Source organism: Eurypyga helias, unplaced genomic scaffold, assembly GCF_000690775.1.
Source record: "Eurypyga helias isolate BGI_N326 unplaced genomic scaffold, ASM69077v1 scaffold44538, whole genome shotgun sequence".
NCBI lineage: Eukaryota > Metazoa > Chordata > Aves > Eurypygiformes > Eurypygidae > Eurypyga > Eurypyga helias.
This window is the reverse complement of record NW_010269682.1, coordinates 57,145-69,052: the sequence shown is the minus strand read 5'-3', so window position 1 is coordinate 69,052 and position 11,908 is coordinate 57,145. Positions and strand designations below refer to the sequence as shown.

The window sequence follows — 11,908 nt, the reverse complement described above, 5'->3', positions numbered from 1 at the left end:
AACAGATATGTAAGGAAGGTGACATTAGGTGACTCTACACATGCCCTGAGCTGCCCTAGTACTGGCCAGCAGCAGATGCTGAGAAAAAGCCCAGGGACAGGGCAGGAGCACGATGATACATTGCCTCTAGCGATGCAGAGCCTGGGTGACCATCGTAGATGCTGCTGCGGTAACTTTGACAATAACTTGGACAGGAACTGAATACTGCACTACCTGTTGAAACTACCATCAGATGGAAATAGCGATTCCACCCAATAATATCTGTGGCAAATATTGCTCAGACAACTGGATGACTCAGGGTTTTCAAATGCTCTATCACAATGTGATTAGCAAGGATTTATATGAAAACGTCTCTAACACAGAACAGAAAATGTCTCTAACACAGATGGAACACAGAAAGATCTGTCCCTTACCTGAGGATAACTCCAGTATTTGGAAAAAAAATTAAAAAAGAAGGAAATGTGGTACAAATGCAATTCATGTGTTCTGTTGGAGTAAAAAAACCTGTGAATGCATGCCCTGAATCCTCAACTTTCAATTCAGTGTCTGTTAGCAAATGCCGCCTTAGACAAAAGGAATTTCAGGCAAAATTTTGTGCCATATATTATGTTTACAAAACTGATTTAATATAATCTTTTTAATGAGGGTTACAGCCAAGATGGAAAAGGGTGTACAAAATGAAAGAGCAACAATTCATTTTCCATGGTTCAAAGGATGGAGCAGGACATTTACTCAAGCCTAAGCAAGTTACTGAGGCAAACAGGGTCATAAAGCTGGCAAGTACAGAGGAAGCATCTCGTATGTATTACCACGACGGCTCTTAAATAAGAGGAGGGACTAGTGAGGTGTAACTTTTATAAAGCTCCTACAACTGTTCAGGTTCTCAAATGGCATCTCAGTTCAGGATGAATACAAGAAATGTTCGCTTTCATTCAGGAAAATAATTTGTGTTTCTGCAACATTTCAGAGGTTAAATACTGGATGTCTGAGTCTCCGGGTTGTACCACGTACATGTCACTTCTTTCATTATGCATAAACTAACACTGAGAGTAGAGCTGTTCCCACAGTTGTTCTTACCCACTCAGTTCTGTTGCTAAAATATTACCCCCTAAGTGATAGTCTTTGATGTCAAGTCTTTTCAACACTATCTTTCTAGGAGTAAATAAGTCCTTGTAGAATGAAGCTCTCTCCAGTCTGAGGATGTTTTTTGTGGTTTTAAAAACAGCCAGCGCTTTCTCAAAAGCAGAGCAGGAGGCAGTGGAGCTGCTCACCTGGGACACAGCGAAGGGCTGGAGCAAACAGCAGCATCACACCTGATGTCTTCATGATGGCTGAAGGGTCTGCATGCAGCGGGGCCTGAGTTTTGCTCGGGAACGTAGCCTTGATTCTGCCCTCAGCTGGTAACCATGCTTACATGTATGTGCTCATGTCTGTTTGGCTCATCCACCCCTCTTCTGAAGCAACATTCCTGGTCTTTAGTTGGGGTGGCAATCTCGACAGATGTAAGCCGTGCCGTAAGCCAGGATGCTTCTTCATCAACAGGGTTGATCAACAGGTTGATACACCCTCTGTGTCATTCCTTCAAGTGAAATATGTGACAGGTTCCTTCTGAAGGACCACATAAAATTCCTGTGGGCAAAAGAGCAACTGTAAAAACCTACGCAGAGACTGCTGTCAGATTTTCACTGTGTGCACCTATCAGCGCCCGTTCACACGCAGTGCTTTTTCACCAGCAAAATGTTGAATGAATGGTTTCCAGAGTGGAAAGTCTCTACTTTTATTTTCAAGCTTAATCCCAGTAAAGCATCATTAAGTTCTAGTGAAACCAGGAAAAAAGTGAACTGGGACGGCAAGCAAGAGGGTGCCCCAGACGCTGAAGAGAGTCCTTGGACTGGACAAGAGATGGAGCAACTTTTATGGGCATACGCAAAGAATTTACAATTGTTATTTCCCCTAACAGACATTAGCATTGTGGGTTAGATTTGCATTAATGGACTGATAGTCTGATGATGACAGAATGATGTGAGACCCTAGCCTGGATCCCAGAAAAGCTGGATCCAATCTGGAAATCCTTGCTTCATCCTTCTGCCCATCTCAACATAAATCCTTTGTTTTACCACCAAAGTGTCGCTTTTTTGGATAACCTCATTCCATCAAGGAAAACAAGCACCCTCCCTCCCTTTGGCTCCCAGAAGAAATGCATGTGGGAGATATTACTTTTTAAAAAGGATATGCCCAATTTATTTATGTTTCTCTTGTGTGGATCAAAACCCCACCAATTCAATACCCCAACAGAAGACAAAAGCAAAATAAATTTCATGAACAATACGCCAGTGACAGGTCACACTCTCAAAAAACAGAAGGATGCTTTGTCCCTGGATTGTGAAACACTGCCGAGATACTCCTTGGGCTGACAAAGAGTATTATATTATTAAAGGCTAAGAGAGAAGACAAGTAGGCAGGAGTAGGAACCATCCCTGGAAGGACATTTATCTTAAAACAATTGGAGGTTGTTAAAGGATGGTTTCAAGATGGGAAAAACTTAGAAATAAGTCATCTGCAAGGGCCTAGACAAATAGTCAGGGCCCACTCGTGTCTGAGAAACATGGAATTTGTTAACTGACTGCCCTCGCAGAGTGCTACACTTCAGGTAAGGCCTGAAGGAGCCAGGGATCAGCTCTTGGTGCAGACACCACCACCATCTGAAGGGGTTTCCCCAGTGATACCTGCACAGGGAAAGTGCGCCAGAGATACCTTGGAAGAGGTTAGCCAGCGTCATCACTTCAGAGCTGTATTTCAGCCCTTTACAATGTCAAACGTTCAAGTGTCTGAACACTAATGTAGGCTGACTATTGTTTATATGCCAAGTCACACAGCTCTGAGGTTTATGTATTTCATTTTCTGCCTTTTATGAGAGGGAGGGGAGAAAGACATTCCTGTTAAAGCCCAGAGCTATAAGCACGTAACCTATTGAGCCTGGCATCATCATACAACAAATCGGAAGAAAATGTTTTATGAGATGACATGTGAAACAAGGCAAAGAAATGTTGCTGATACAGTTTATTGAGAAAGAAAATCAGAAGTGAGCTGAGTTCCCCAGAAGGCAAGATGTACTGAGGTGAGATCTTTAGCTGGGATTTGCCAGTGAGGATTCTGTGGTGAATTCTCTCAGCACTGATATTCAGCATTTTCCCAAATGGCTTAAAGTCAGAGTCCCATTGCTGTCCCTGGAAGTGAGGAGAGGAAAAAAAATGGATTAAACAGAGTCCGGCCTGCTACAGTGTGTCCTTTTGCTTGGCTCCTAGAGAAGACATCAGATAGGATCCTGTCCCAGAGACAAAGAACTTGCAGACTCAAGAGTCCCATTAGCTATTTGATTATTAAGAGATGAGTGAAATGATTAACCCATTCTTAAAACTGAAAATATTTTGGGGAAACTATAATGAAGCTTCAAATGTAATTTTCTTTGCAACATGCAAGAAAAATTCCATTATGTTTAATGGTCTTCAAACCATTCACATCAACAAACCAGTCATAGCTCTTTGTATGCCCTAATGAAATAAGAAGAATGGTTGGCTTAACAGCTGGTATTCTCCCCTGCCCCAAATCCCTAATTAACACTGGTCAGCAAACAAGAAAGTGGCAACTGTGCAAACTTGTGCCTATAGGAAACAATTGATAACACGAATGTGATCCACGTTGGTACGTACGCGACTGCGTTGCAGAAGTTACACTTATTGCTGTATGTTTTGTTGTCAGAGCCACAGAAGGGCATGTACTCAAGCGAGCAGACAGGTTTAGGGTAGTCACTGCAGTCAACCTGCAAAAAAACCAAAGCCTAATGTGAAGGATATGAAGGATTCAGTAGCAGTACAGCTTGAACCCCTAGCTGCAGCTGCAGTGCTGATGATAAGGATCTAACTAGAAGTAATTAACTTCCTTGCACAATCTGATATAAACTGAGGTGTCAGCTTCTCCTATGCCAGAAGAATTTAATAATATAAAAATAGATCATAATTTCCTGTCTGAAAAGATGTATATCATAACCTGACCACAGCAATTCTAAGCAGCAGCAGTTCACTCTGTCAACGTGCTGTGGTCGTGATCACATCGCACCGTGTTCCCGACCTGGCCAGGAAATTAAATGGAGAGTGTTGGTGTCTGGAGAAGTGTAGGTGCAGATGCCTGTATAAAGGTCCAACATCTCTCCCATGGTCTTAAAACAGGAAGATCAGCACTTAGCTAGATACCACGAGAGTGGGATGTTGTTTCTTTGTGCAATGGGTGCTACACTTGTTGAGCACTATCGTAGTGCAAAAAGTGTATATGGGACATATACAGCCTCCTGGAAGAGGCTGAGGGATTTCATGGAGAAGAAATCCATCAAGGCTTACTGACCACACAGAAATCGCACTTAGCTGAGACCCACCACCTGAAAATAGCTGGCGGTTGGAAGAGTCCCATACATACTCACTCTACTCTTACTCTCCCCTACACAATCCTTATGACCCCTGCTAAGAGCAGGCTCTGCATCAAGCCATTGTGGGCTTGATGGACCATTGGTCTGACCCCAAAAGCTATTCTCTGTTCTTATTCTCAGTTCTGCCCAGATGTATTATTTCTGCTACCGATCTTTTACTGATCCCTTCCTGTGCAGTCATCCTCTTCTAACATTAGTGCATATAGTATGTATTACATGTGGAGAAAGCAAATCTTCCCTGGGCTGAAGCACAGTAGCAGTTACGCTCCTGTAGAAGCTGGTCTGGGGGCTGCTGCAGACACTGGCAGGATTTCCCCTGACACCAGTGGGTCTGAAACCCAGCCCCTCACCACGCAGCTCACTTACTGCATCACTTTCCTTCTTACATTCACCGTCGTACTTCTTGCCAATGCTGGTTCCAGGCTCTCTGGGAGAAGGGAAAAGACCTGCATTAGGGAGCTCTGTGAGCAAGTTGCTCTGCTGACCCTCAGCTCCCAGCAATGCTGACGAGCTTCCGGTACAATGAACGGGATACAGGAGGCATCCAGCTTAGGCTGTGTCCAGGTGGCTCTAGATACCAGCTCAGGTGAAGTCACAGCCTGCCAGAGTGCTGATCTATGGCATGATGAGAAGGGCAAGGGATGGTGCAGGGTGTTAGAGAGGACTAGGAACTAGGTTGTGTGACAATGTAATGCACCTTAGGCTAGTTGCTGTCCTTTGCAAGGCAGCATCTGCCACACAGTCCCTTTTAACTTAGTTAAGGGAAGCATTCTCTCCTTGTGTTAGATCCCCACCCAGCCCTCTACTTCTCTCTCTAGATCAAAGGCAGAGTTTTCCTTTTAATCACAAAGGAAAACAGGGTCTAGTTATCAGGGAAAGAGGAGGGTCAAAGTCCAAGCGCTGTACAGAAAAATCCTTGGTAGAAGACCTGATGTTCAGAAGAGCAGCTGTGGGGAGTGCTAAGCTCTCATAGTCCCTCACAGGAGAACTCTGCACAAGCAGTACTCACAGGTTACGGGCACAGAACAGGCACTCGTTGTCGTAGGTGACCCCATCAGTACCGCAGACGGGGCTGAAGGCTTTGTCGCAGACCAACACCACTTTGCCTTCCTCATTTGTTGTGTTGGGATATTTACTGCAGTCCACCTGTTGAGGGAACACACAACAAAGCACCAGTGAAAGTTTACTTGGATGAAGCAGGTAGATCTGGTGAGTGTGTCTGTTTGGCCACTTAGGATACCACCACAGTGGGGAAAAATGCTTTTTTGTGTGTCATTATGATGCCATTTCACTTGAACATGACCAATGCAAGATTCCGACATCTCATATATCCTCTTATTTAGTGTTTGAATTATTTCTTGGGGGAGTCAATAAGCAGCTTTGGCCACTCAGAAGCATGCCCCTTGTTTTGCCCTTGGTTTCACTTACAGGGACAACTTCCTTGCATTCTCCATCATGGTCTTTGCTGACATTGGTTCCATATTCTCTGGAGAGGGAAAGACAAATGTTAGGAAGCTCAGACAAGACTCCTTGCTACAGCCTGAATACAGAAATATGTAACTAATACAAGGGAAAACTGACTCTTTTTATCAGTCAGGCTTTCATATACTTTGAGAGGGTAGAGCCATCCTCCCTGACCAGCTAGCATAGAGTGGCTGGCAGGGTTGTAAAGACCCTGAGAGCTTAGGGACCATTTTGGGCAGTTCACAGCAGAGCATCTCTCCATCCTTTTGTTCTGCTTTGTTGTGATGAGATGTGACCTAACGGCTGTCATCTGGCAGATGCTTGAGCTGGAGAAGAAAAGCCTGAATAAATTACGCCAGCAAAAGAGAGACATGGTGACTAAAGCGATGTCTAGGCAATGGAGTGCCATGCAATGATACCCAAGCCCATTTTGGGGGAATTCACACAAGTGACAGGTGACAGATCCCTGTTTGTTGAAAAGCAGTGCTGCCAGGAGTCCTAAGCATTGCTGCTGAGATCTGCCATGCAGTACGTACATGTTGTAGGCACAGAGCAGGCACTCATTGCTGTAGGTGACTCCATCGGTACCGCAGATGGGGCTGAGGATCTCGGTGCAGGCCAACACCTCTTTGCCTTCCTCATTTGTAGTGTTGGGATATTTACTGCAGTCCACCTGTCAAACGAACATAAGCAACAGGGTGGAGAAGATATTTTACATTTGCAACTCATTTTGCACAAGACAGTGACCAGATACAACATGCGGTGGGTTTTTCACTAGCACAGCACAGACTTGTGCTGGTGGGTCAACCTGGCAAGGGGTGAATCCCTCCTGCAGAGACCTCCCCACACAGAAGGAGAGGAGAAGGAGGAGAAGACTATAGTCATAAAGCTCCCCAGATGGGGTGAATCAGTGGTGGTCACTCACGTTTCCTTGCCATAATTTTACAAAGGCTATCCATTGGTCCCTATTCTTATATTTTTGTGGCTCCTCCAGGGCACTTCTTTTATAACCCTTTCATTCTCAACACACTGATTATGTTGTTTTCAGAGAAGCAAGACTAATTACCTGGTGTGTGGAAGCTGCAGCATCTGACAGTATTTTATTCTTTCAGTAGGCTGCCTTCAGGTACGTTCTAATATCACAGTCTGTTGCTATCAGTTTAGAGCCAGTCATATATGACCAGCTTAAAGCTTAGGCCAGTTTAAATCAGTGAAAAAATTAATTAATCAAAAAATTTTGTATTATTACTACTGCATCACTAATGTACAGCATAGATGTAGAGGCAAGAACAGTATGATTATTGTTTTACACTGTAGAATCTGATTACGACGACACTAATTTCATGCTAGGTGAAAAACAGCTAAGCATCTACGGGCCGGAGGTTTTTTCCCCCCCATTCCTTTGGTTATGTCTTTAGCAGGCCACATACCTGAGAAAAGTGACAGAAAGAAATCCTCCACTCACCTCAACCCCAAAGGCAGCATCTGGAAAAGGAGAGAGGCAGAAGGGGTGAAACAAAGCCAACATGATAAGACTTCAGTTAAAGTTCAAAATCTGGATGTAAAATTCCTATACGCAGGACCGAACTGAATGATTTCTACTGATTGGTTTCCTGAACTAAATAAACTAAGTATGATTTTTTTTCTCTATGTTGATAAGTATAATAGCACTGCTTATTGCTGTCTGTGATGAAAGAAGTTTTTGAATAGCTTTGTTCTTTTTTATTTTGAGATAGGCAGGCTTATTAATTGAAAACAGAATAGCTTTTCCTTCCTTATCTTTTTACACATCCGTTTTGACCCTAAAGAGCTGCTGTTATGTACCTGAGTCAATACAGATAAATGCAAATGCAAATACTCACCTACAGGATAAGCAAATACATACAGCATCTGTTGTCAGAAATATGCATTTTACAGAAGCTGAGTGTGAAAAAAAATATTGTCTTTGACTTTGTAATTTCATCAGATGTAAATATGCAGTGAGAACATCAGACTCCGGCTTGTTTTCATCTCTCGTTTCCCTATGAGCAGCAAAAGTACTGCAGGAAACTTGACAGGCTCTGGCAAAGAACTTGCTTGTGCCATTACAATATTGTCGTGACTGGTTACTGGAGGTCTGACCACCTCCTTACGGCCCTGTTTCAATCCATTTACAATAATTGTATGACAACAAGGGGAAGCAGTGTAACAGTGTTAATACAACAGTGTAAAAAGCATGCAGCACTAGTTACCAGACAAAACTCCGCTTTCAGTTATTTGTATTTACGACAGACAACCAGCTACAACAGCCATCCAATTCACACTGCCCCGAGATCTGCTCCTGCATCCTACGCAATGCCAACGTAGCGAGTCACCCTTGCTCTTCGTAGGAGAAGATTGTCTCTCTTTGATGCCATTATCTTATCCCTTTAGAGATATCCAGGACTCAGACATGAAGCCTCTGTGGCGCCTTGAGAGTTACTCACCTGGGAAGCAGCAAAGCGCGAAGGAGAGGAGCACAAAAATGCCTGTCGTGGTCATGGTGGAAGTTGTTCTTGAGTCCGCAGGCTGCCTGCTCCTGCTCTGCTCCTGAGATGGTCTCTCTGAGGCTGACTGCAAATATATACAAATGCAGTGTCTAAGCTGTTCAACTGTAACATAAAACAACCAGCAGAATCTGTCACCAGTACAATGAGGCTGGCAATATTTATTGAGGTCTTGACTTTCAGGTAATGGTCTGCATCTGCTGGGCAATTGATTTTGGCTGGACATCTGGTTAATAGCTTGAGACAAGTGCCACATGTTCTCAGTGGTCAAAACCAAACAAACAGCCTTTTAGACAAAAGAAACCTAACAGAAAGGTAAGGAGCACAAAACACAGAGGGGAGTAAGCAGCAGGACCTTCATCCATCCCTGCAGAGAAACGTGTCCCGTCAGGGAGCAGCTTGGGCAGAGCGTGCGGTACTACCCTGGTTGCAGATCAGTCTAAGAAGCTCTGCTTGCCTTCCTGGGTTTGGGTGGCTTTTTTCCCACATTCCCAGACATTCACCACTAGGTATGAACATGGGTCAGGTGTGGCTTTGCCAACAGCAGAACTGGTTAAGCTTTGTCGGGTGAGTCGGGCAGGACTGTGTCTAATCTGTAAAGCTAATGGTATTTAGCATTGGTCTGGGAGAAGAAAAGGCTTCTCGACAGTTTCACTGTCTGGGTATAGAAGAGCTCAGTAGAGGACTTGAAAGCAGGTTAAATTTTGTCAAATGCCACTAAAAATGTCATTTGAACCTTGTCAGCAGGGAGCACTTATTTACAGACCTAGCCTGAGTTAAACAAACCGATCCAAAGTGTTCCGCCAAGCCACCTTAAGAACAAAAGACACTGAAGGTTTGGGAGCCTGTTTACACAGCACCAGCTATGCTTGAAAGTACAGTGGGTCATTTTCCCCTACAGATATTTTAGAAAATGATACTTAAAACATGGAGCCTGTCACAACTTTCCTATCTGTCTTGCGCATCCAGCCTTTGTGCCATCTCCTAGTTGCTCATTCCTTGGAGGAGGGCTGGATCTCTGCTCTTTTAGCGGGCATAATTTTTCAGGAGTGGGTTCGGCCTTTAACCTAAGTTTCTCACCATGATCCCTTTCACAGGTCCAAAATGGCAAGCCTACTTAGTTTTTTTGGGTCATGGGAGCTAAGTATTGCATTTAGGATAGACTTCAGCACTACCAGAGCTGCAGAGCAAAAGATGCTTTACAGGTGCTGCCTTGAACAAAACCCATTAATCAAATGAAATTCAGCTGAAATCATTGAAAGCCCAAGCAACTGTGTTGGTTTCTGCTACATTCCAGTGGTCTAAAGGGTGTGCTTTGTTAAATTTATAAATTGCACTGTAGTGCATGGAATCACCTATCCTGGGGACTGGCATGTTATGAAGGCCACAGCATGGCTGTGTGAATATTTAGGTTACATTTTTACCTTAAAGAGATAGGTTTTTTTAAAGGGTGAAGCATTAAAATAATTATGCAACTGGGTTTGTTTCTATAAGTTACAGGGAGCATGCATGAATATTTTAGACAGATTTGGTACATCTTCAAGACGTATGGCCCTAATGTGCTGGTGGATGGCATCTCTGGAAGGCAGAGGCTTTTCCCCTGGGCGTATGCCATGCTTGCTGCCTTCAGCAGTTCACACATACGGACTCTGCGCATGTCGGAGGGATGCACATCTTTCTGGGTCAAATATGAACCTTGCCACTGCCTCCTCCAGCCAGGCAGCGACACCTCTGTGAATCATCCTCACCAACCTTCCCAGCAGCTTCCCGCCAGCCTGACCTGGCAGCTTTTGTCTGGTTGCCTCCTGCCTGCTGCCCACTTGCTCCTGCCCCGGTCCGTGCTGTCCTTTAGGCAGGACTGGCCTCTCTCCTGATGGGTGGAGAGCACCTTCCTGCCAAAGGCTGGCGTGCATTGCCTGTAAACACCAAAGAAAAATTTTCCACTGTAACTGCCAGAGTGGGTCTGGCACTTACTGAGCCCGAGTAACCCAGATATTTCCTCCAACTACCACACTATCCATCTGATGTTCAGCACATCCATTCCTTCACTCTCTCGCCACTCACCCACAGACAATGTAGGAACTCAAGTCTGGGACAATTAAGTGCTGACTGGAGAAGACCAGTCTCTCCCGAGCCACTCAGATACCCCCCTCCAGGCAAGCCACAAAAATTACACCCAGAAATCACCAGGTTTCAGACTCGTGTACAGCCTCTAGCTAGCCAATGTCTGCAGCCTTGACACCCAGAGTTACAGTTCCAGATTATCCTGCCTCCGATAACAGCGTGGAAAAATCCCACAGCTGGCTAAACTCACGCTGTAGGACAGGTTGCTCAGCTCTTGGGAGAACAGTTAGAAAGAGGATTTGGTCTGTAATCCTGCCACTGATCTCATGCTGTAATCCCCTTCATTACGGTCTTCTAATCCTCAAAGTCAGATACAGCATATGGCTAATGACCATTTGGCTAAAGGAACATCCTTGTGTGTGCAGAAGCCAGCACAAGGGCCGAGTTCTGCAAGTAAGTACCACATCTTGGGGTTGCCACATGTTGTGGTGGTGAGCACCAGAGGGTCTGAGAGTTGACACCAGGGTAGGATTTGTCTATATACAACATCCTCTCTCATTTACCCAAGGAATTCCTTGGTTTTACATTTTCCATTACAGTTTTTGCCAGTATCTATTTCATATTCTCTGAGAGAATCAAAACTATGTGACCTCTAAGTGTAAGTAATACAGGGATAAATGAATGACAAATTATTTAATACACTTTTCCAAACATTCCTGGGTTTTGTCACTTTATTTAATTAACAAATAGTTATTGTAAAAGTGGGAAATAGAAATAATTAGTTGTAGCTCTTTCATGAAATTGCCTCTGATCACTCCAGAATGCCTGCTAAATACAATTCAGACTGCAGCTCCCAGCTTTGTCTTTCTCTTGGCCACAGTGTGGCCGATAACTGTTTGTGCTGACCCACACGCCTGGAGAAACCGATACAGGACAAGTGGAAGATCTGCCTCTCACCTAGTGCCCGAAGGCACCGTTTGAACTGAGCAATAAAGCAAACAAAGTCACTGATAGGATTAAAGCATATCCATATGAAAACATATCCATGTGTTAATGAACTTATTAAATAGAGTTTGATTCAGGTAATGCCAGTGAATGTTTTTCTGAGCTAATAAGATCATGTGCAGAACTTTGTACCCTGCAGGTGAAGGCTAACATGGTTTCACATTACTTAGGCAATGAATAAAATGTACTTGGCCCCAGTGCCAGGACAGATGTTGACACATGGGAACGCGTCCAGCAGAGGCCACCAGGCTGGTCAGGTGCTGGCGCACAGGGCATTTAGGGTAAGCTGAAGGAGCTGGGCTTGCTCAGCCTGGGGAAGAGATGGCTGCAGGGATCACATTGCTATCTGCAGCTCCCTGCTGGGGTTGTA

The 11,908-nt window shown here is 44.4% G+C and overlaps 1 protein-coding gene across 1 annotated transcript; it reads right to left on the bottom strand.

Moving 5' to 3' along the window:
- Nucleotides 1-3,045: 3,045 nt before the first annotated feature.
- LOC104514481 (ovomucoid-like) lies at nucleotides 3,046-8,464 on the bottom strand. Its single transcript, XM_010158179.1, has 8 exons — nucleotides 8,410-8,464; nucleotides 7,410-7,429; nucleotides 6,481-6,617; nucleotides 5,909-5,966; nucleotides 5,490-5,626; nucleotides 4,847-4,907; nucleotides 3,711-3,820; nucleotides 3,046-3,227 (listed from the first exon to the last, which is right to left on the bottom strand). The coding sequence occupies exons 1-8, from the start codon at nucleotides 8,462-8,464 to the stop codon at nucleotides 3,182-3,184; spliced, it is 624 nt and encodes a 207-aa protein (XP_010156481.1). The 3' UTR covers nucleotides 3,046-3,181.
- Between the last annotated feature and the right edge of the window lie 3,444 nt (nucleotides 8,465-11,908).